This window comes from Mus musculus, chromosome 5 (assembly GCF_000001635.26).
Source record: "Mus musculus strain C57BL/6J chromosome 5, GRCm38.p6 C57BL/6J".
NCBI classification, from domain to species: Eukaryota; Metazoa; Chordata; class Mammalia; order Rodentia; family Muridae; genus Mus; species Mus musculus.
In genome coordinates, this window is record NC_000071.6 from 88,710,084 (window position 1) to 88,733,474 (window position 23,391).

The 23,391-nt window shown below is 42.9% G+C and overlaps 1 protein-coding gene across 1 annotated transcript in view; it reads left to right on the plus strand.

Annotated features, from left to right (window-relative positions):
- The first annotated feature begins 10,787 nt into the window (after positions 1-10,787).
- Mob1b (MOB kinase activator 1B) overlaps positions 10,788-23,391 on the plus strand; it is a 37,585-nt gene continuing 24,981 nt past the window's right edge. Inside the window, exon 1 of the mRNA NM_026735.2 lies at positions 10,788-11,038. Coding sequence (NP_081011.1) covers positions 11,025-11,038 — 14 coding nt within the window. The 5' untranslated portion in view covers positions 10,788-11,024. The remainder of the gene's footprint in view (positions 11,039-23,391) is intronic.

Here is a 23,391-nt window from a genome sequence, read left to right on the forward strand (position 1 = left end):
AGCAAACAAACAACAAAAGAACCCTTTATTGATTCTTTGTAGATTTCACATCATTCACTCCAATCCCACTCATCTCCCGTCCCTCCATAGTCTCCCTACGCCCTTGGAACCTCTCCTGCAAAAGAAAACAAAAAACAAAAATTAAAAAATAAAACCAAAACCAAAAAAAAAAAAAAATACACCATCTCTGGGGGAAACTTCAGTGTGCCACTGTGTCCCAGTTTATTTACTCTTCTGCCCGGCCGAGGGGCAGGGCCTGTTTGTTTTTTTAAAGATAAGGTTTTGCTGTGAGGATCTAGGTCTTAAACTTGTAATTCTCCTGCTTTAACTCCTGCTGGGATCATGAGTGTCTGCCATCATTCCTAGATAAAGTTTTCTTCTGAAAGTGGATGATTGGTGTGAAAATATAGAAGATAGCATCTAAATTATAGAAAATTGAAAACATCAGATTTCAAAATGGATAACTTTGATGGGAGGGTGGGGAGGGTATGGAGGGACAGGGGGCATTCCTTCGAGACTCTGCCCAACAGTTACCTAGCAACAGCCAGGTATGCCTGGCTTGCTATAAAAGGGACTATTTGGCCTCTCTTTGTTCTTTCTGCCCCTCTTCTCTCTCTCTCTTTCTCTTTCTCTCTCTCTCTCTCTCTCTCTCTCTCTCTCTCTTCCTCTCTCCAACTCCTTCCCCCTCTCTTCTCTTCTGCCTCCCTCCTCCCCTCTCTCTGTGAATTCCCCACAGGCTTCTTCTCTTCTCTGTCCCTTCTTTTTTCTCTGCCTTTACTCCCTTCTCAACTTCCCTCCCCATACCCATAAATAAACTCTAATCTATACTACACCCATCCTATGGCTGGTATCTCAGGATCTCGGGGAGAGGGATGCCTTAGCATGGGCCCGCTGAGGTACCTCTTCCCACCGCACCATACCGCGCTCTACCAAACATATCCTTTATCCTTGGTTTTATAAAACACATCAGAGGGACTCCTGGTGGGCATTTTGAGACCATAGAGTCCTCAGACATAGTAGTAGCTGGGAAGGATTGCAAATATCTCTTCTGAGGCAAAAGAAATGCTTTGGCTCTATGGGATCAGATTCTTACAGGGCAGGGCAGGGTAACTGTGTTGTATAAGGTAGAATGAATATCATCTCTCCAGCTCTAAGAGGATTATAGCTCTTTCAGGTTGCTATGGTTATGACTGTGACAACTAAAGAAAACATGCAGAGATGCCAAGAAGCAGGTGTAGCAACTGCCATTGCTGAGAGAGAACAAATGGTCAAGAGGAGGGAGTGCCTGGGGTCCTTGGATTCCAGCAGTCTTACAGGCAGGGATTCAATGCTGTGAACTAAGATGAACTTCTTGCTTCTCACTGCTCCTCCCCTCCCCTCCCCCTCCCCCTCCCTCCCCTCCTCTCTTTCTTTGGCCTAGAACTCACTAAATACCTAGGTTCACAGCAGTTCTCCAGTCTTTAAATTTATGCAAACTCTTAAATTGTCATAACTGACTCCTTTCATCCCCCCCCGCCCCCCCCCCCCGGCCCAGGGGGGTTGCTTTCTGTGATTCTGAGGTAGAGAGTTGAGCAGGAGGAAACAGCCTAAACCCAGGGCACCACCCAAGGGCAGCAGCTCTCAGAACAAGCTCTGTTTTACTCAGCCAATTACAAACTTGTGCTGGTGAAAGCAAGGGCTGCTGGTTCCTACAGTATTTTTAAGTGGCACCCAGTTGGGATGCTCTTTATGTCTATATATGGTCCTTCAGGCTACAGGACCTGGAGGAGATGATGGGCTTAAAAACATAGCCTCCTTGAAATGCCACCCGCATCTCTTGATCGCTGACAGCCTATCAGCAGCCTGCTTTCTGCTAAGCTTCCACGGGGTTAAAAGTTAAGCCCCTTTCTGGCAAACTCAGCTGTGACTCCTCCATCCCCCACACCGTTTCCAGGCTTTTCTGAGATTCAAGGAGAGACTAGTTTCGTCTCCATATATATCCAAGCTGCTTAGTTACCAGGTTCTGTGCACAACACGCACCTCAAGCAAACAGACTGGATTGAAGTAGCAAGCGAACCAAGCCGACGGAGTCCCCTGAGCCCATGTGTTATATGTAGCAACCCGCATCACAGCTGGTAGAGTTAATTTTAGACTTGGGATCTTGGCAATGGACTGCCCATTTGTGAAAGGTGACTTTGGATAACGTTGAAAAGATTCTCTTTCCTCATCAGCATGCCGCATACTAAAGGAGTAATTGCTTTTACTTTTTTGGGGAAGACAAATTTGGGCAATGCCAGACTTCTTGACAATAAAATTCAACATTTACTGAAAAAGTACAAGGTCCATTTTATCTTACCTTTTAAGGCGCACGGACGCGTGTGCATATGCATATGCATGTGTGTGTGTGTGTGTGTGTGTGTGTGTGTGTAGGGGGAGGGTATGTGTGCCATAGTGCATGGGCCACAGTGTGAGTATCAAGTCAGAAAACACCTTCAGGAGCCTCAATCCCTGGGCTTCCGGGGATCAGGCTCAGGCCAGCAGGTCATCCTCCCTGAGAGCTTGCTACCTTTTTTTTTTTTTTTTTCAGGTGTTGGGGATTGATCTAGGGCTTGGACTTACCACTGAGTACAATTCCAGCTCACAGGAAAGCTCTTATAACGTCCCATGGACTGAGATCCTCAAACTTATGCTAAAAATAGCATTTCCTAAAAAGTCCTGGGAGGCTGACTCTTGTTGGGTGGAGAGTGAAATCAATTTCCCTGTTGTGCTTCAAAACACCATAATATGAAGAAGAACTTCACTTTTTTTAATTTTTAATTTTGAATATGTAACATCATTTTATTTATAACTTAATTTTAAAAATTTTTTATGCTGTTTATAAATGCAAGCTGTAATTGTTTTTGTTTTTGTTTTTTTCTAGATAGGGTTTCTCTGTTTAGCACTTGATATCCTGAAACTTGATATGTAGACCAGGTTGGTCTTGAACTAAGAGGCCTGCCTGCCTCTGCCTTTAAAGTGCTGGGATTGAAGGCTTGCGCCACCATGCCCTCCAATAAAGGCAGCAGTTATTTAAATGTAGGAAGTAAATTCACAGTATCCAATCTTAGAGAATGTTATAGATTAACCCCAGGGCCTACCATGCCAGGCAAACCCTCTACTACAGAGTTACAACTCCAGCTCCATCCTCCATACTATTTATTTCTGAATACACAGGATCTAATACTCTGATCACCAAAACAAGAGACATCCTTTGTTTATTTGAGAAAAGATCTCACTATGTTGCCTTGGCTGGCCTGGTATATAGAGATCCACCTGCTCCTGCCTCCTGAGTGCTGGGATTAAAGGTGTGTTCCACCACACCTGGCAAGAGATATCCCTTTAGTACACAGTCATATATAAACACAAATCTTTCTCTGTTGCAGGACTTTTAATCATCCAGTGAACCCCAAGATTGTATTATTTACTGGAAAAAGCTGTTTCTAGTTGTGGAGTGGCTCAGCCCTTAGCACACTCTTCAATACCTCCGGCTGGAATATGGACACATCCTTAGTATACACATTTAATCCCAAATAATAAAGGTAAAATTAGTTTGTAGAAGAAAGCACCCATGTTTGAAATGATGTCTAAATTGAGTGGCAGACAAAGTGATGAATCGGAGAAAGGTCTGACAGGATAGGATCTGCCCAGCTCTCATGAGAAGAGAGATGACAGGGAAGCTACTTAAGGTGCAGTGCAGAGAGGCAAAAGGCAGTTTTTACCAGGACAGTTGTACACAGACAGGTTGGACAGAGAACAAGCTAGCTACAGGTGAACACAGAGTCAGAGAATTAGAAGGAACCTGAAGATTAGAACAGATTGCTAGAGTTAGTGCAGGGCCAAGCATAGCAATTCAGGAGAGGGAGAGAAAGAGAAGCCATATTGAATCAGTCAGTTTGGAGAGGAGTTTGATCTGGAACAGCTGAGTTGAACCAGCCAGCCAGAGCTCAGAAAGAACTGGAAAGGATGAGCTTAGTCAGTAGCGACTCTCAGAGGCTGAAAACATTCTAGGTCTAGATAAGACTGTGGCTAGAAGCTTCCAAGACTAGGCCTAGGTTAACAGATGGAGACAGTAAGCCTCAGAGATGACAATTACACCAGGCAAGTAAAAGTTACATTTCTCTCACAATATACTTTATTGTGCTTATTTACTTATTTTCATAGAAGCTCCTGATAGACAATAAATGCTTGTTAAGTGGGCAAACATATTTGTGCCTTATTCCCTAAGATCTAGCCATTCTATGCACAGACCCCATCTGCAAAGAAAGAACAACTTCAAATAGAAGTATTTTATTAGGTTTGTGACCAAGAGATTTATTTTCTTCCATCTTCAGTAAAGACTTATTTAAAATAAGTTTTTATTCTGCTTATTATCTTTTTAAAAACCAAATATATCAAGAGACACCAACCTTCTGTGACTCATTGTGTGTGTTGAATGTGCGTGTATGCGTGTAGCTGTACTTGCCTATGTGTGCACATATGGAGGACCTATGTCAACACTGAGTGTTTTCTTAGCCCACTTCCCTCACTTTTTGTGATGGGTTTTCCATTGATTTGGGAGCTGGCCATCTTAGCTGGATTGGCTAGAGAGCCGGCCAACCTCTGGAATCCTCCTGTTTCCTCCTCTGTCCCAGTGTTGTGGATACAGATCATGGCCAGTGTGCCCGTGTTTGTTTTTTGTTATTTGTTTGCTTGTTGTTGTTTTGAGACAGGGTCTCATCATGTGGCCAGGGTTGGCTTGAGACTCACAGAGATCTGTCTGCCTCTTCCTCCTGAGTTCTGGTGTAAGAGAGATGTACTATGATACCCAACTACGCTTGGGTTTATATGTGGGTGCTGGGCACCCAACTCAGCTCTCTGTGTTTGCACAGTAGTCATTCTTGAGCATCTCCCCACTCTCCATTCTCTTCTGGGTCAAACTACTCCGTTTCCAGAAGCATTTGTAACTACAGTTTATCTTTGACGAAGCTAAGTCAGGTTGGATTGCTGGCTATAAGAAGTAGAATTGGGTAACGTGCCCAATCTACTTAGAATATATTCATTTTCATTGAGTCTATCTGGGAACAGGAGAAAGCGGGGAAATAGAGTTTCCAAAGCTCAGATTGTACTTACTAGCTGTGAACTAGTTGAGCAAGTGATAATCTTCCCTTGTTTATAAAAGGGGAAAAACCGCACACAATATCAGCCTCATGAAACATCATGAACCAAATTAAAAAAAAAAATAGAATGTGTGAAAACCTAAAGTGATTGGCTCACAGAAATATTTGATAAGTGGTAGCTGCAAAACCAATCTTCTGTAATGAACTAATTAGATGTAATAACTACCACATCTATCTGAATATTATACAATCAAAGCGTTCCTATAGGACACAATGCATCTTATCAGGTTACTAAGGCTTTGCCACCAGATACCTTTTGCTAGATTTTCGGTCTAGATGTCCATTCTTCCAGAAGCAGATCACATTTCTGAATCAAAAGAGAACAGCTTCTTAAGGATTTTTAAGAAATTGGGAAGGAAGCATTTCTCCCCTCTGACATTAGTAATGTCTGCCTTTAGTTTTATAGTTGAAAGACTATCTTTAAATAGATGCAGAAAGAAAGCTGGCTAGTGGGGGGTGAAAAATGATTCCTGGCTCAAAAAGCATTATTACTTCTAGTAACTTTATGAAAATATCTTTTATTACTGATTACAATTCAAATCTGTATACAATGTATCATGATCATGTCTAACCCCAATCCACTCCTAATTCCTCTGGAACCTCCCTTCTGACCTATCTCCTTCCCACTTTTCTATCTTCTTCATTTTGTACCCACTGAGTACAATTAGTGCTGCGGTCTGGAATGTTGATTGACCAGGCTGATCTCCTTCGGGCAATTATGGCTGCAAGTGCAGAGGCTGTGGTATGTCTGGAAGACTGTTTCACAACACTCCTTCCTGACCTCCAGCTCTTATGTCCTCTCCCTTTCCTGTTCCCATGAGTGTAGAGAGAATCTCTTAAGCATCACCTGTCAATAAAAAAGCAGATGGTTGATGAGCTGAGGAAAGAAAGAGGTGAGACATTAGCAGGAAGGGAGAGAATTCTGGGAACTAGTGAGAGTATAAAAGAGAGATTCAAGAGCATAAGGAGGAGATAGACATAAACCAGCTAGTAGGAGAACTCAGCACAGACTAGAGAGAGAGACTCATCTGAGGTGCTGAGGAAGATGCTAAAGAGACTGGAAGAAAGAAGTGGGCTGGAACCAAAGGAGAGGTAACTCATCAAATGGGAGACAGAGAATAGTTTGAATGAGTTAAGTAAGTTATGAGCTAGTCAGGGATGAGCCCAAGCTTATGGCCAACACATTTAAAAATAATTAATCTCAGAGTGGTCCTTCTGGGAGCAGAGGCTGGGAAGGCAAAACCAGAATTAATCTTTACACATGTGTGGTGGTAGGTTGTTATATATGTCTCATGGCCTGAACACTTACCAGTCACTCTTTGTCAGTACTTTAACTCATAACCAGCAGTTAGGAGTCCTTAACTGCTCTCTGGGCAAGGACTATGGGTATAAACACAATTCAGCCTCACCGGGCTGGTTATCAAGTATTTTGTCACAGCAACAGAAAGCTGACCACTGTTTCTCCTTCAGTGCCTTTCTCTTCTTTTGTTGACGGAATAGGGTCTGGCATGGCTTCCCCGCATTCTGAATTTTGCTGATTGCATGTGGTATAATTTTAATTAAAAAAAAAAGTCAACATCCATTTCTCACCTGTATTTTTTTATGAGTTGGTAAATTAGATCTAGAGGCTTGATGAGACTCTTTCTATTTTGGGAAGAGAATTAAAGAAAGAAGAAACACAGATGTTTAAGACTTGCTTGGTCTATTTTTACCTGGCATAATTTCCTATTTAAAGCTCCCTCTGAGCCTTTAAAAGCCATTCAATTACTGGAGACTCCTATATCCATGTTTTGGGTTCAGATTTCTCCTAGGCATCACAGGAAGGTCAAAACTTGACCTGGTGTTTAACAGACATCTGAAAGCAGACATGCCCAACCAAAATGGAGCCTTTGGTTGTATTTCCTGATTTGACTCACATCTTCTCTATCACAAATGGCAGCACTACCCACTAATCGAAAAGGGAAAAACCCCAGCCACCTTTGACTCCTTTCTTCCACTTACCCCTACTACCAATTTCAAGAACACTTGTTTCTTTTTTTTGGGGGGGGGGGGTTTCGAGAGAGGGTAAGAACACTTGATTTTAAATCCTTTCTTTCCTTATTTCTATGAACAATACCATTGTAAATAAGCTCTTGGATGATTTCAGAAGTGTATAGCTTTGGAAATGCTGGATACCTATAGTCCATTCTCTACAAGGGACAGTGATTTCCATATGACATACATGCTCACCAGGGCCAAAAGTTCATTGTGCGCTGTGTGGTGACTTGTTAACCTATGGCTTTTTGTAAATGTTCACTATTTAACAATTACTCGGATTAATTTTGTATTATTATCTGTATCATGTGTGTTTACTCCTGGATTCCATGTTAAAAGCCTGTCTTCTTTCTGCATAAATGTCTCCTCTTCTCATGCCATTTTCTCCTGCCCACTCTGCCCAGGCTCTATAACCTGACAGAATAACTTTCTATAAAACCTAAACTTTGGGGATTAGAGAGACAGTCTAGCAGTTAAGGACACTGCTTCTCCTGCACAGGATTCACGTTTGGTTCCCAGCCCCTTTATCAGGCAGCTGACAATCAACTATAACTCTAATTCCAAGGACTGAATGTCCCCTTCTGACCTCTGAGGGGACCTGCATACACATGGTGCACATATATGTAGCAGAGGATGGCCTAGTAGGCCATCAATGGGAGGAGAGGGCCTTGGTTTTGCGAAGATTATATGCCCCAGTACAGGGGAATGCCAGGGCCAGGAAGTGGGAGTGGGTGGGTAGGGGAGCAGGGCAGGGGGAGGATATAGGGGACTTTCAGGATAACATTTGAAATGTAAATGAAGAAAATATCTAATACAAAAACATGGTGCACATACAAAGATGTAGGCGCACACATATACACATAAATAAAATCAAAACTTTATGTCTGGGGAGATGGCTTAGTGGTTAAATCCCACTAATGTAGCAAGCAACACAGGTAAATGCCAGGTGGGCACGGCCACCCACCTATAATTCCTGTGGCTCAGAAGACCTGGTTGGGATCCGCATAGGAAGCTGGTTAGATTAGTGAGCTCTGGGATCAACCTAAAGAGTCTCTGCCTCACCAAATAAATGTGGATAGCATCTGAGGAAGACTCCTAAAATCAGTCCTGTGGCCCTACACATAGGAGCACCCATACTCACACAAACGCACACACAACTAAAATCTTTGGTATATTCACACTCCAGAACTGAAAAAGAAATTTTAGAAAGTAGAATAAAATATGTACTGTTAAAGGAGAAATTATCATTATTAAAAACATCTACTTGAATGCAATTTTCTGATTCTAAAATTCCTTCTAGTATACTGAAGACAGTCATTGGTTGATTTAAAGTCTAACCTTGCAGAATTATATTCTGTATTATTAACATGACATTTCTCTCAGTTTTAGGATGCCAAGTCAAAGAGGCATTTCCAGCAATGTGATAGATAGATCAGTACTCAGCAGTAAGACTTGCAGAGGCGTCCTTCCCCTGCCAGTCTTTTTTTCTGATTCAGTATAAGAAGCTTAGACTTTATATCAAACCAAAGGCAGGGCCGCCTAAGCAAATCAGGAAGCAGGTAAAAACGTGTGCCGGGCTTTAGAAGGAAGACTCTGTCAGGACAGAACTTTAGAACCAACAAGTTTCTTAAAGATTATGTAATAGTCAGGTGGCGGTGGTACATGCCTTCAATCCCAGCATGCAGAGGCAGAGGGGCAGAGGGACAGTGGGGCAGAGGCAGAGGCAGGCAGATCTCTGAGTACAAGCCTGGCCTGGTCTATAGAACAAGGTCTAGGACAGCCAAGGCTAAATAGAGAAACCTTGTCTCAAAAAACAAAAACAAAACAAAACAAAACAAAACAAAAAACCCAACCAAACAAAAACCCCAAAAAACCAAACAAACCACAAACCAATCAAAAGATTTTAAAATATCAAAAGCTTTACTATACTGTTTCTCTGAGCCAGTGTCTGGAAATACAGTCTCAGGCCGGTCTTAAACTAATTCTCCTGTCTCGGTAGCCTTCTTTTCTAAGCACACAGCCATGTCTGGCTGCCAGAACTACAGTTAAGAGTGGGTGAGACTGGGGCTCTGACTTGCTCCTTCAACTACTCTTCCTCAAATAGTTTCTAACCTGGTGAGGTAAATCTCGCCTTTGGAAGACCTTTATGGAATTATATATGGTATAGTAAGTAGTATTATATCAAGATTTGAATATAAGGCTTTTACATCACCAACTTACTGTTTTTTTATCATAGTAAATCCTTTTGCTGTCTGTTTTATTTTTTTTATTTTTGATTTTTTTAGACAGCAGCTCACTATGTTATTTCTGGTTGGCTTGGAATTCCATATGTAAATCAGGCTGGCCTTAGACTCACACAGATCTGCCTACCTCTGCCTTCCCAGTTCTGGGCTTAAAGGCTTTTGAAGCTGTCTTTTCACGTTATTATTTGCTGTTCCTGAGATAATAGAAGGTTCGGGTTTCTTGCATTTAGGTTTTTAAAACCATTTAGCCAACGCGGCTGACTACTGGTGTAGAAATGAAATCGGATAAATTGAATATTTGCATCACTTTCAGGAATCCTCTGTCTTTTGGAACGCTAAGCTCAAGTTGGGCTACTATCTGCACACTGTTCCACTTAAATTCCTCGATTCAGCATCAGGTGCGAGTAAAGAATACCACTGTCTCCTATGGTAAAAACAAACAAACAAACAAACAAACACACAAACAAACAACTTCCTGTGCTGTCTTGGCTTACTCCAAACTTGTGATCCTTTTGCCTCCATCTCTGAGGTATAGCGATTCAGGCAAGCACCACCACGCACTATCTATTTATTTAATTTGTGTGGAAATGAGAGGACAACTTGTGGGAACTGGTTCTCTTTACCGCGTGGGTTCCAGGCGATCAGGCTTGGTGGCAAGTTCCTTTACTGGCTGAATCATCTCAGGAGCCATCAAACAGTCTTTAAACATAAAGCTTTGCCCTCAGCCTCTTAAGCAGGTGAGAACTAAAGTTCCTTCGAGCGCCTGGCTGAATAATTCCCAGCGTTTTGGGCATCAGTTCTTCGAAGGGACTCCACAACTAGTTAATCCGTATGGCCATGGATAACCAGCGTCCCTGCCTCAGGGAATCTGGTCCTCAGCTCTCCTGGGCTCCCTCCGTTTCCCTAGACAGCTAGCTTGTTCAAATAAAGATCTTACCTCCTAAAACATTTATTTCCCTTTCCCAAAATTCCATCTCCCCCCAAGTCGTTACAAGCAGAAAAACTTTTTTTTTTTTTTTTTAAGTGCGGGCGGCGTAGAGGGACTGGGGATGTGGCTCTCAGTTCGTGGGGTGCTTGCCTAAATCAGAGCACAGAAAGCGAGTCCAAGGCCTTCCGCTGTCCTCTCTGATGGCGACTCCCTCCCTATCCATGAGACCCAGGCGTCCTGGAACGGAGGTCCACTTCCCCGCTGGGCTCCGAACCCCCCAGGTCACGTGCTCGGGCAAGCTCTCAGCTGGACTGTGCGGGAGGCAGAGGTGACCCGAAGGTAATCCTAATGTGGGCGGGGCGCCAGAGCTCGCTCTCGCGAGACTTCGGCGCGGGAGCGCGGGGCTGCGAGGAGGACGCGGCGGGCGGTGCTTCCTCGGCCGCTCTGCTTCCAGTCCGGTGAGCCTGCCGAGTCCTGGCCTTCCACTTCCGCCCCTCAGCCGGCCGCGGCAAGTAGCGAAGCCGGAGAAGTCGCGGCCGCTCCGCCGCCGGCGCGCGTCCTTCCCCCTCCGCCACCTTTTCTCTGATTCAAGCCCGCCGCCCCAGGCTTCGCTCAGCCGAGCCCGCAGCCCACGCCGCGGCCGACATGAGCTTCTTGTTGTAAGTAGTCCAGTAGCGCCGGCTTTGTTCCGCCGCCCCCTGGGCCCCGGGCTCCAGAGGCCCCGACCTCGGGGTGCTGGCCGGCCCTGCCTCCTCGTCCTCCGGGTGCTCTCGGGGCCCTGCCTCCTCGTCCTCCTGGTGCTGCCCGGCCCTTGCCTCCCCATCTTCCTGGTGCTGTCGGGGAGCCTTGCCTCTCCATCCTCCTGGTGTTGCCGGTCCCTGCCTTCTAGTCTTCCGTACTGCCTGGCTCTGCCTCCCCGTCCTCCTGGTGCTGCCCGGCTCTGCCTCCCCGTCCTCCTGGTGCTGCCCGGCTCTGCCTCCCCGTCCTCCTAGTGCTGCCCGGCTCTGCCTCCCCGTCCTCCTGGTGCTGCCCGACCCAGCCTCCCCGTCCTCCTGGTGCTGCCCGGCTCTGCCTCCCCGTCCTCCTGGTGCTGCCCGGCTCTGCCTCTCCGTCCTCCTGGTGCTGCCCGGCCCTGCTTCCCCGTCCTCCTGCTATTGCCGAGCCCCGCCTCTCCGTCCTCCGAGTGCTGCCCGGCCCTGCTTCCCTGTCCTCCGTGTGCTGCCCGGCCCTGCCTCCCGGTCCTCTTGGTGCTGCCCAGCCCTTCCTCCCCGTCCTCCTGCTATTGCCGGGCCCTGCTTCTGCGTCCTCCGGGTGCTGCCCGGCCCTGTTTCCCCGTCCTCCGTGTGCTGCCCGGCTCTGCCTCCCGGTCCTCCTGGTGCTGCCCGGTCCTTCCTCCCCGTCCTCCGGGTGCTGTCTGGGAGCCCTGCCTCCCTGTCCTCCTTGTGTTGCCCGTCCCTGCCTTCTAGTCCTCGGTGCTGCCCGGCTCTGCTTCCCTGTCTTGGAGCTGCCCTTCCCCGTCTCCCCTTCCTCCTGGTGCTTGCTCTCAGGGCCGTGCCTCCTTGTCCTCCTGGTGCTGTCGGACCCTGCCTTTCCATCCTCCTGGTGCTGTCAGAGGGCGGGGGTGGGGGGAACACTGCTCCCTACCCTCATGTTCTGTTGGGGTGCCCTGCCTCCCTGTCCACTTGGTGCTGTCGGGGTGGGGTTGGGGGTGCTGGCTGCTTCTCAGGTCCCAGTGTGCTACCTGGGTCATGGACCCCAGTGTCTATTTCTGCATTTCTCTACCTGGCTCCATCTTCGCTTGCCTGCCTGCTTGTCTCCACCTCTGTCTCTTGTCCTTTTGTCTCTTTCTCTTGATAGAGATATGTGTGTTTGCAAGCTCACCTCCCACTCGTGTGTGCATGTGTGTACTTCCATGCTTACCTCCCACCCCACTCTCCTGACTGTCATCCAACACTTGCCAGGTCTCCCGGCTCAGTGCCAGCTGCCCGTTGCTGTTTTCTGAGTCCCAAGCCTGGAAGATGGATTGTTCTTATCTGACTACTCAGACCCCTTTTACATCTTTGTTAGGTCTTAGGGTTGAGAAAGGGAGAGAGCCAAGTTCCATAGAGGGGATTTCAAAACAGGGTTGCTTGAGGGTCTGGGGACTCTAGCACCCTGCTTCTTGCAGTGCTTTCTTGATTTGTAGAGGTTGTATTTTTTCATTCACCTTCCAGATAGGATGTGGGTATTGTTCTCAGGGTTGATTTAGGTCCACTGGGCTGTAGTTCTCCAGTCGTCTGCTAAGACCAACTTCAGTGTTACATTTAGTGCTGGGTGTTATTTTACTCCCCGTGTATTTCAGACCAGTTTGAGGTGAGGGTGGGGATCAGAGCACAAAAGTAAGACAGAAAGGGCTTGGAGCTTCAGGTCCTTGAGGTTACACTGAAGAGGAACTCTTTTGAAAGCTTTCTCAGAGTCACCCAGGTGCTCAGAATTCTAATTTAAAACCAAAATAAAAACAAACCCTTCAGCGTTGTAATCTACCTCATAAATGCTCTTTTATTGTTGTGGAGCAAACAGAATTTAGCCATTTTTTTCTGTTCAGATTCTCTTTCCCCACCCCCATAGTTTCAGTCACTACATTGGTAGCACCCCTATTTCCACATGCTCATAGCTAGGGTACCATTTCTTTTTAGGGTGTTGGGGCAAAGCTGAACACGATGAAAAGCCCTGGACACATTTTTCTCCTAGGCACAGGGTCTGGCTTGTGTCAGCCTGCCTAATACCTTGAACTCAATAGTAAATTTATTCTAGGGCTGATCCTGAGTTTGCCAGTACTAGAGGAGAGAAACCCAGTGGCTTCTACAGTAAGCTGTCTGTCTCACAGTTCACCTTTAATCAGCATACCCAAGCAACTCTCATGCTGAATGTAATTTGACATTGCTTTCATTCTGTTCTCAAGAAGATAAAAGCTGTAAAATAGCAGTGTGGATGGATGCAGCTGACAGGCTTGTGTCTTTTGGAACTCATAAGCTAACATGGTTGAAGTATAGGAGGGCCATACTTGGCTGACTTGGTGATTGGAAAGGGGCTAGTGCTGCTCCCTGAATACACATGTAATAGAGTCCTGTTTTTATGTGACTCAGTATTAGGTGAGGCATGTGGTAGATGAGTTCATTTTTTAACTGATGAATGTTAGTTATATATTGCTATAACTAATGTGATCATCTAGAGAGTTTGTATTATTTGAGAAACAATTTTTCTAGCAAGGTCACAAATAGAAAGCTTTTTCAGGTAGGGATTGCCCTTAACATACCCTCAACAGGTTTTGCCTATCAGTTTTAACAATCAAAAATGTTAATCTGGAGGAAGTCAGGCATGGTGGCACACAATTTTAATCCCAGCGTTTAAGAGGCAGATTCAGGTGGATCTCTGTGAGTTCAAGGTCAGTCATGGCTAATACTGAGACTGTCTAAAAAAGAAACAAAATTTAATCTGGCAATTTTTTAAAAAAGATCTATTTATGAGTATGCCGTAGCTATCTTCTGACACACCAGAAGAGGGCACCAGATCTCATTACAGATGGTTATGAGCCACCATGTAGTTGGTGGGAATTGAACTCAGGACCTCTGGAAGAATAGTCAGTGCTCTTAACCACTGAGCTATTTTGCCAGCCCTAATCTGGCAATTTTTTTTTGATAGTTTATTATGCAGAGGAAGCAGAGAAAGAGAAAAATTTAAAGAGTTAAGTATAGAGATCCACTGGTCCTTGGAACCTTTTTGGGAAGGTTAAAAGTAGATAAAGCAGAGGAAATAGGCTAGTGAGAGATAGGGTTAGAACACGATGAGTCACGTCTGAGAAGGAAAGCTTAAGTGATTACAGACCCAGCCTTACTGGGCCCCAGCATGAGCACAGACACCAAGTATCATTCACGATAAGATAGCCAAGCTTCCTGGCTAGTGGGGTTTATGTTGTACTCAGTGACCACAAGGATTAAATGTCAGTAAATTAGTGTGGAAGAACAGATACGCTGTGGGACAAAGTAAGGCAGTTGGCTAGGGACTGGAGGCAGGTAAGGGCAGTCCTGGTGGGCACACACAGACAATCCTCCAGTGTTATACTTTTGTACAACTCTTAAATACAGATGCTCAGGGTAATTTTCCTTGCATTATGTGAAATGCTAGGCTAAACTGTGGTTGTGTTATACATTGGCCTCTGCATGTCTGCAGATTAAATTGAACTCCCAGATGCTGAATATAGAAACTGGATAAAAACCTAAATTAACTTTGTAGACCCAATTCCTTACATGCCTATATGGAGAGTATGGGTACCCCAGAGACAGTATCAGTCATCTCTAATGGCCATAGTGCACTCAGGAGGTCCCGAAGCCTAGGAAGCAAGTTTGTTCTAGGTAGGTTTCAAGGAGGTTTATGAAAAATATTTAATGAAAGGTAAGAGTTCTCTAAGAAAGAAAGGGGAGATAGCACTTCTTAGCAGATGGGCTCTTCAATGTTCACTGTTCTACTGGAGGGACAAATCATAGCTACCAGCTGAGGATTGTTGGTCCAGGTTTGGAAAACAGTTCTCTTTTAGATTTTTGTTGTTGGTGGTAGTTTTTTATTTTTATTTTTATTATTTATGTGAAATGCAGAGAAATTAGAATAAAAATGCAGAGAAATTAGAATGAAAATGAATCCTTTTTAATTAATCATCAAAAAGTATGTTGTGTTCTCTTGGTTTCAAGCATTTTAAAATTCTTTTGAAAAATAATGAAAAAATGAAAGTGTTTGTTCCTAATATAAAGCTTTTTGATAGAGTTAAAACAATGTAGTTAACTATGTATCTAAAGATGGTTTAGGGATGTGAATAAGTATAAGTCATCTATTTCTCTACAGGACAAACAAGAGTGGTTTGGGAGTGGAAGGGAGAAAGGAAGGAACTATGTATTAGTTACTCTGCTGGATACCTTCCATCTTTCTATGTAACAATAACAGTGTAAGAAGGAGGCCCAAGCCATTTGTTTGTTTTTCTTTCTCTCTTCCTCCCTCTTCTCTTCTCTTCTCTTCTCTTCTCTTCTCTTCTCTTCTCTTCTCTTCTCTTCTCTTCTCTTCTCTTCTCTTCTCTTTCTTTCAAGACAGGGTTTCTCTGTGTAGCCCTGGCTGTTTTGGAACTCCCTCTGTAGACCAGGCTGACCTGGACCTCAGAGATCTGCCTGGGATTAAAGGTGTGTACCACCTCCACCCAGCTGAAATCCAGCATTTTGTCTGAGTTCATATTTATGTGCTTTTCTCTCTTGTTCTCTTTTCTATGTCTAACCCACCATCTCTATTTTTCATTTTTAAACAAATGAGTTAGCTGATTTTAGTGCATTACTGTTTTACTCTATAATATGTTAATTTAATAGCAAAATAGCAACTTTGTGAATGTTTACTATGAGCCAAGAAGTAGGTACTTTAAAAGTTTACTTATTTCTAGTTTATGTATGTGACCCATGCACATGCAGTGCCTGTGGAGGTCAGAAGAGGGCATTGGATCCCCTGAAACTGGAGTTACAGATGGGTACTGTAAACTGAACCTGGGTTCTCTGGGACTCCAGCCTGGGCACTCAGTACTTTAAAGAACTTAGTTAAATGACTAGCAGGAATCCAACTTTTTAGATAGGGAAATTGGAACAAAAACATCATGTAGTCAATAAATGGTACAGCTAATTCGAGCCCTGAAGTCTGGATCTAGGGATATGATTCTATACTGTCTTGTCTGTAATTGATTCAATGTCATGTTTATGTTTTATATCTTGCTTCCTCCACCCGTCGTGCTGGCTAGGGCTCCTTCTAGCCAGGAATATGTTCTATCAGTGACCTAAATCCTTAGTACATATAACATGTGTTTTTAAAAGGTGGTTTTCAAGTCAGAGCTGTTTCCAGCTATAGTCTCTGTTAGCAGGTACTAACTATGTTTGTACTTGTGGAGTTCTTTTCTAAGGCTTTGTCACTAACACATCAGGATGATAAAGGAGAAACTTTAAAACTCAATATAACTCATTCTTACATTAGTATTAAATTAGTTTACTGGAGATATTACAAAACAAGAAAAAAAAGAAAAAAAATTCCTGGTAGTCATGCTGGTACATGTCTGTAATCTCCAGGATGCAGGAACACTGCCAGTTTGAGCCTGTGACACGTGTGAGACCTTGCCTCAAAAAGTCAGAGAATGGCCGGGTGTGGTGGCGCACACCTTTAATCCCAGCACTGGGGAGGCAGAGGCAGGCGGATTTCTGAGTTCGAGGCCAGCCTGGTCTACAAAGTGAGTTCCAGGACAGCCAGAGCTATACCGAGAAACCCTGTCTCGAAAAACCAAAAAAAAAAAAAAAAAAAAAAAAAAAAAAAGTCAGAGAATACCATTTACAACTAGAGCTTCAAAGATAACTATAGTTTGTATTTTTGGGTATAAATTTGCAAGTATTTTCTGTTACATTTTACAAATTGATAATTTATCACTGATAAACAAATGAGTTCTTTTCACACATAGATGTGTCAGTTCCTTTGTGATGGTGCATATAGACTTTTGGGCCAGTGAAATGGTTCAGCTGGTCAAAGGGTGTGCATGCAAGCCTGATGACTAGAGTTTGACAGGGACTCATTATGAGGCTGTGTCTGCTAAGGGTTCCATCACCATGCAAGAACATCATCCCCAAAACAGCCCCTTTCGCAAATTAACCAACCTTTCAGGGAATACTGCCCATGTTCAAACTATAGCACTAATGAATGTAAGACTTTTATAATCTCTCCAATTTGATAGTAGGCTGTAAAATAATCATGGAAAAATTAATTAGAACTCTTATAATTATTATAACAATAATTAAACCTTATAACAATAATTACCAATTGTAGCTATAAAATCTTTTCTTTTGCTGAGTTGTTTAACATTTTATTTTAGCCAGGCATGGTGGTGCAAGCCTTTAATCTCAGCACTGGGGAGGCAGAGGCAGGTGAATCACTGAGTTTGAGGCTAGCCTGGTTTACAGAGTGAATTCTAGGATAGCCAGGGCTACACAGAGAAACCTTGTCTTAAAAACCAAAACCAAAACCAAAACCAGTTTTTAAAATTTTTTTAAAAAGTTTTCTATCTTTAAAAAGATTATTCAAAGATTTTTACAGATGTTCCGTACCTATCAGTAGATCCTATCAGTAACTTTAACATCTCAGAGTAACACACACACAGACACAGACCCACACACACAGATAGACCCACTCAGACAGACAAATACACACAAATACAAAGAGACAGACAGACAGACAGACAGACAGACACACACACACACACACACACACACACACACACACAGAGATAAGACATACCCAGCTCTTTCAGTCCCCTGTGGTGTTGGAATGAAACCCAGTGCTTGATCAAGAAGCTCAGTTGCCAGCCTCACAGTTTTTAACCAAAATATTTCTTCAGTCTTCTTTTATGACCTTTATCCTCGGGTACCGAGGTCATTTTTATAGACTGTCCCTCACTTTCAGTTTCTCTGATGTTTCCTTTTGCACATAGGTTATGTGTATGGGGCAGAAGTGCCACTGAAGTGGTGCTCTGTTTTTCTTTCTTACAGCATCAGATCATATTTGTTGAAATCTGAATATTTGTCTATTACTGGTATGTGGTGTCTACCTACCCCACCCCCACCCCCACCCCCAGGGTTACTCTTTGTAGCCCTTGATGTCCTGGAACTTGCTCTGTAGACAAGGCTAGCCTCATACACTGAAATCTGCCTGCCTCTGCCTCCCAAATGCTGGGATTAAAGGTGTGTGCCACCACCCGGTTATTACTGGTGTTTTAGTTTTGATGTTTAAGTTGTCTGCCAGGATCTTTCACTGTTATTTTACCTTTTAATTCCTCCTTGTAATTAGCATTTTGTGTAAGTATTCTGATTCTATGTAACTGGTTCTGTCCTCATTCCAGTTTTTACTCCCTCCCTTTAGTGTCCTAGCTTTTTATCTTAATTATTTTTATAATGATTGCAAGAGTTCTAATTCTCTCATCACCTGCAAGTTTATATAAGATTTTATTGTAAGGAAGCTTAGTTTGTATTAAGATGGATATTTTGTTCCTCTAAAGTTGTACAATCACCAATGTATAGTTGTGTGCATATTAGAAGGTAGGACCTGTGGGAGATGGATGAGTAGTGCTGTTATGAGAGGCCTGAGCAGCCTTGCTTGTCTCTTTGCCCTTCAGCCATGAGAGGAGCCACACAGTCTGCTGCTGCTGTTTTGGTTACAACAGAATTGTTCCTAATTTACTTAGTCTAAGATAATAAAAGGGCTGGGGTGTAACCATGAAGTTTTCCACTTAGCCTCTTTGTTCACAGAAATAACGACTCTGGTCCTTAATCATATATGAATAAATGATTCATATATAAGCTATAAGCTTCGGCTTGTTCCTGACTAGGTTGTTTGTAACTTATTTAACCCATTTATTCCATGTTCTGTCTTCCATACAGCTAGTTACCTCTCAGGTTAATGCAACTGTCTCCTCCAAAGTTTGGAATGAATTTCCTTCTCACGTGACTCTTCCAGAATCCTTTCTCTCTTTTCTGGATGTCCCACTTTCTAATCCTGCCTCAGCTCATTGCCCATAGCCTTTTTTTTTGGACAGGTAATTCTTCCACACAGAAAACAAGAGAGTCTCTCTACATTTTTCCTTTTAGTGCAATAAAAGGTTCTTTGTCTTACATAATAAATTATATAGCATAAGAACGATTATGAAAACCATCAGGTAAGAATTAGATTCATAATGTTCAGTCCATTTGTATTTGGCAACTTTGAAGAAAGTACTCTACTGCCTATCCTATCTTGTTGAGTTTAGTGTTCTCTACTTCAATCATTTTCTATCAAAACTTGTATTTAAAAACTTAAGAATATCGTCTTAGACCTTAAAACATTTTCTCAAATCATAAACAGTTCAAGCTTAATTGTGAGACTGTAACCATCTAGTCTTCAACCCCATCAGAGACTTGAAGAGTAATTATCACCTGAGTGTGTAGGAAGTGCAGGCAAGCAGCTTTTAAAACTAGAGAAATGATAGAGATAGCTGGTGGCCTGGACATAACGGAACATTTTCTGAGTTGCTGGAGTACCATCTTCAGTTTCTGGCCCAGACTGTCTGACAGACCTTTTTCTGTGAAGCAGGACTTTTGAAGCACTTGCCTACCTTGTCCTGGCAAAGCTTGGCAGTTTACTTCCCTGCATTCCATTTGTCTATCCAGTTGGACAGCATATTGTCAGCCATTGAAGCAAGGGCAGTTTCTTGCTCAGTGGCCAACTTATCACAATTGAAGCAAACTCCATATGGAGTTTCTTTGATGCTCGTCATCTTGGAAGAAAAATGGGGGATGCTGCCAGGAGCAGACCTATCTCTTTGTCAAAAAAACCTTTTGTTTAATAAAACATCCTTAAATGCCATTTTCTGTGGATATCTGAGGTTTTTGAAGACCATCTATCTATCCATAGGATATATGGATTGTTTGTTTCTAGCTATTATCTGTTCAACTTTGAAAGCATCTTATTGTAATTACCTAAACTTGTATCTAACTTGACAATGAGTTTGATTGTCTGATTACTAATTTGCATTTCTTATCCTGAATAGTTTGTAATAGATTTCAAAAGGACTAGAACTTAATATTGCATAGGTACAATACATTAAACAATAGTTGAAATATGTATACATAGTATGGTATAACAAAATATAATTCTAAATCTGTATCAGTATACAAAGTCCATACTAATGTAAACAAGTGTAACCTTAATTTCATATCAGTATACAAAGATCTATACCAATGTAAGATTTTTGGCTAGTAGTAGCTCTATAGTTTTCAGAGTAGATTCAGTGATCTACCCTTTATTCCTATAATTTTCCCTTTCCTTCCTAACACTAGATAGGAGAGAAGGAAGGCTATAGACCTCCCTTGTTGTGTTTCTTCCCTGTCCAAGACCATAACAACTTGTAACCAGCCCCTTAAACAACAACAAACATCCATCATTGAATGATCCAAAACCATCCACCTCAGCCTTTTGGGAATGGGGTCGTCACTCTCTTGAAATTTCTTTCTGTTGCCTGGGGGTGTCATTTTCTTTTTTGAGCTCCTCTCCCCAAATTTGGGATATTGGTCCGTCTTAAGAAAGTTAGTTGTAACATTAGTTGTCCAGTCTCTGCATGCTGAGAAAGTTCCGGGCTTAATTGAGGTCCTTGCTGGAACAATATGTGATGCTGGACGATCTACCTACCTGTTTGGTGAAGCAGCTAATGAGGTAGTCTGAGATTGGATGTAGCAGGATGCTGGGATAAATATGTCTCAGTATCTCAGCATCCTTCTAGCATCCTCGAGGTGAATCTTTTCATGGCTGCTTTTTTGGTTATTTTTCTCTGAACGTATAAACTTTTTACAGGTAATTCACATTTCTGTATTGACATATGTAAGGAATGTATAGTGTGCACAATTTAGCAAAAGATTTTCAGCACTTGTTTGAGAAAGTAAGGCATCTGTCTTTCTTTATAAGTTAGTTTGGATTGTATAACCAAACTGTAATATAAATTTCTATCTTTGCGATGTGAAAGGATGGCATGATAAGTCTCGAGGATTCTGTAGCCACCAAGATTTATTGGCTATGAATAGCTGAAGTTCTGACTGAAGACATTTTAATGTCTCAGTCAGTCTCAGAGCTGTTCCCATGGAGAGAGATCAGCAAATCGTGTGTGTGTGTGTGTGTGTGTGTGTGTGTGTGTGTGTATACACACAAAAAGTATGAAAATGGCTGGGGTTCTCTGACTAGCCAGCCTAGAGGGTGATGCTGAAAGTGACATAAGAAGACAACTGAAGTCCTGTGGTATTCACACGTGTGCATAAGCGTGCATACACCATGTACCCAAACAGGACAATCTAGGGAAGTGGATTCCTAATGTTCTTCAGTTACTTGGGATCTGAAACTACTAGCTTTGGTGCTCAGATTGTCCCAGTTTTGGTCAGTGACAACCCTGATGTTGGTTTCTGTGTCCTATACACCTGCTGCTATAGATGTCTTGCTATTCCTAAGTCATTTCCCTGGACACCCACACAAATGCATGTCCATTAAAAACATCTGTATGTATTATATGAGGTTGTAGCACTCAGGCCTGTAACATAGGGTTCATTCTAGTTGCCCTCCCCCTTCACTTTCTTAAAACTTGTCTTCCAGTTGTCCTCATTTACTTATTTACTACCTAGTGGGCTTTTTTTTTTTTTTTTTTTGGTTTTTTGAGACAGGGTTTCTCTGTATAGTCTTGGCTGTCCTGGAACTCACTTTGTAGACCACGCTGGCCTCGAACTCAGAAATCCGCCTGTCTCTGCCTCCCGAGTGCTGGGATTAAAGACGTGCGCCACCACCGCCCGGCCCTAGTGGGCTTTTTGTTTGTTTTGACTTGTCTTGGTTACTTTCTTGTGGCTGGGCACCAGCTGTTTTGCGGCTGCCCCAGGGTATTGCCCCTTACCCCTGTGTATAACATTTGTGGGTGCCTATGGTAGATAGCTTAAGAATGAAAGCAGTATGAGACTCCATATGTATGGTATCCGTGCATCTAAGTAATCTGTTTTTCTTTCCTTTGAAGTTTGTGTTTAGTAACAATTCTCAGGAAATATTGGGAGAACTAGAGATTCTGGGTTTATAAAAATTTTCACTCTATAAATTATAGTCACGTGCAACAATGATATGAATATTATAGCATTTTGATGACTGTTAGAGGCTGTTATTTTATAACAATTCTCAGCATTTCCAATAAATAATAGACAATTTCTGTACTTTTATTATACTATGTATTAGTGGTATTCTGGTTTTTCTGAGATTAGAAACTAAGTTTGAAGGAAACTAAGAATTTGAAGGAAAGCAAGTATGTGGCATTATTTGGATAATCTCATGGATAGCCTTATTGCTAGCTTTTGTTGTTGATTTATTATCATCATCATTATTATTATACAGTGTTTTGCTTTGTAATTCAGAGGTCCTGGAGTTTACTATGAAGCCTAGGCTGGCTTCAAACACGTAATGATTCTGCCTTAGCCTCCAGAGTGCTACAGTTATAGATGTATGCCATCTCACCCAGTAACTTTACTTAACTTTTTTTTTTTTTAAAGCATTATGTATTGTGGGTCAGTTTTTTTGGTTATAAGTATGTATGTGCACCTTGTACAAAGCAGTGTTCATACAAGTCAGAAAAGGACATCAGATTCCTTGGCACCAGAGTCACTGGTGGTTGTGAGCTGCCTGGTAGTTGCTGGCAATCAACCTTGAGCTTTTTGGAAGAGAAGTAGCAGTACAAAAGAAGAATAAGTAAGTAGAAATGGTAGGGGGGAAAGTGTAGGAAGACACATTTTCTGCTGTATTGGTGTTTCACTTCAGGTGAGAAATACCAGCCAGGCATGCACCTCTAATCACAGCTTCTCAGGAGGCTGAGGAAAGAGATGACCTGAGCCCGGGAATTGGTGACCAGGCTGGACAACAGAGATAAAGTGGGCTTGTTTGTTTTGTTTTTGGTGTATATGGGGACATTTTGAGACAGGGTTTCTTTGTGTAGCCCTGGCTGTCCTGGAACTTGCTCAGTAGACCAGGCAGGCTTGGAACTCACAGGGATAAAGAGATCCACCTGCCTCTGTCTCTGGACCCAGCAAGATCCAGTCTTAAAAGCACAGAGAAGAAGAACAAAACCACTCACAGTTTTGGCTCGTAAATCCTCTTCAGTAATCCTGAAGAGTAAGTCAGAGCATAAGCAGCCGTCCTCAAAATAATGTTCAAACTGTCTAGCTCTTCACTGACTCAAAGGTGCTTTCTAAGAGTCGAGAATAACACAGCAAATTGAGGTTTTGGTGAAGAAGGGATAGTGGAAATGGAATTAGTCTTCTGAGTAAAGACTATTGCCACAGGAAGCTTTTAAACAACTATTTCAGGAGTTAAATCTAATGCTGTGGCAAAAAAATTCTCTAAGCATGAAGGTTATGTTTTTGATTAT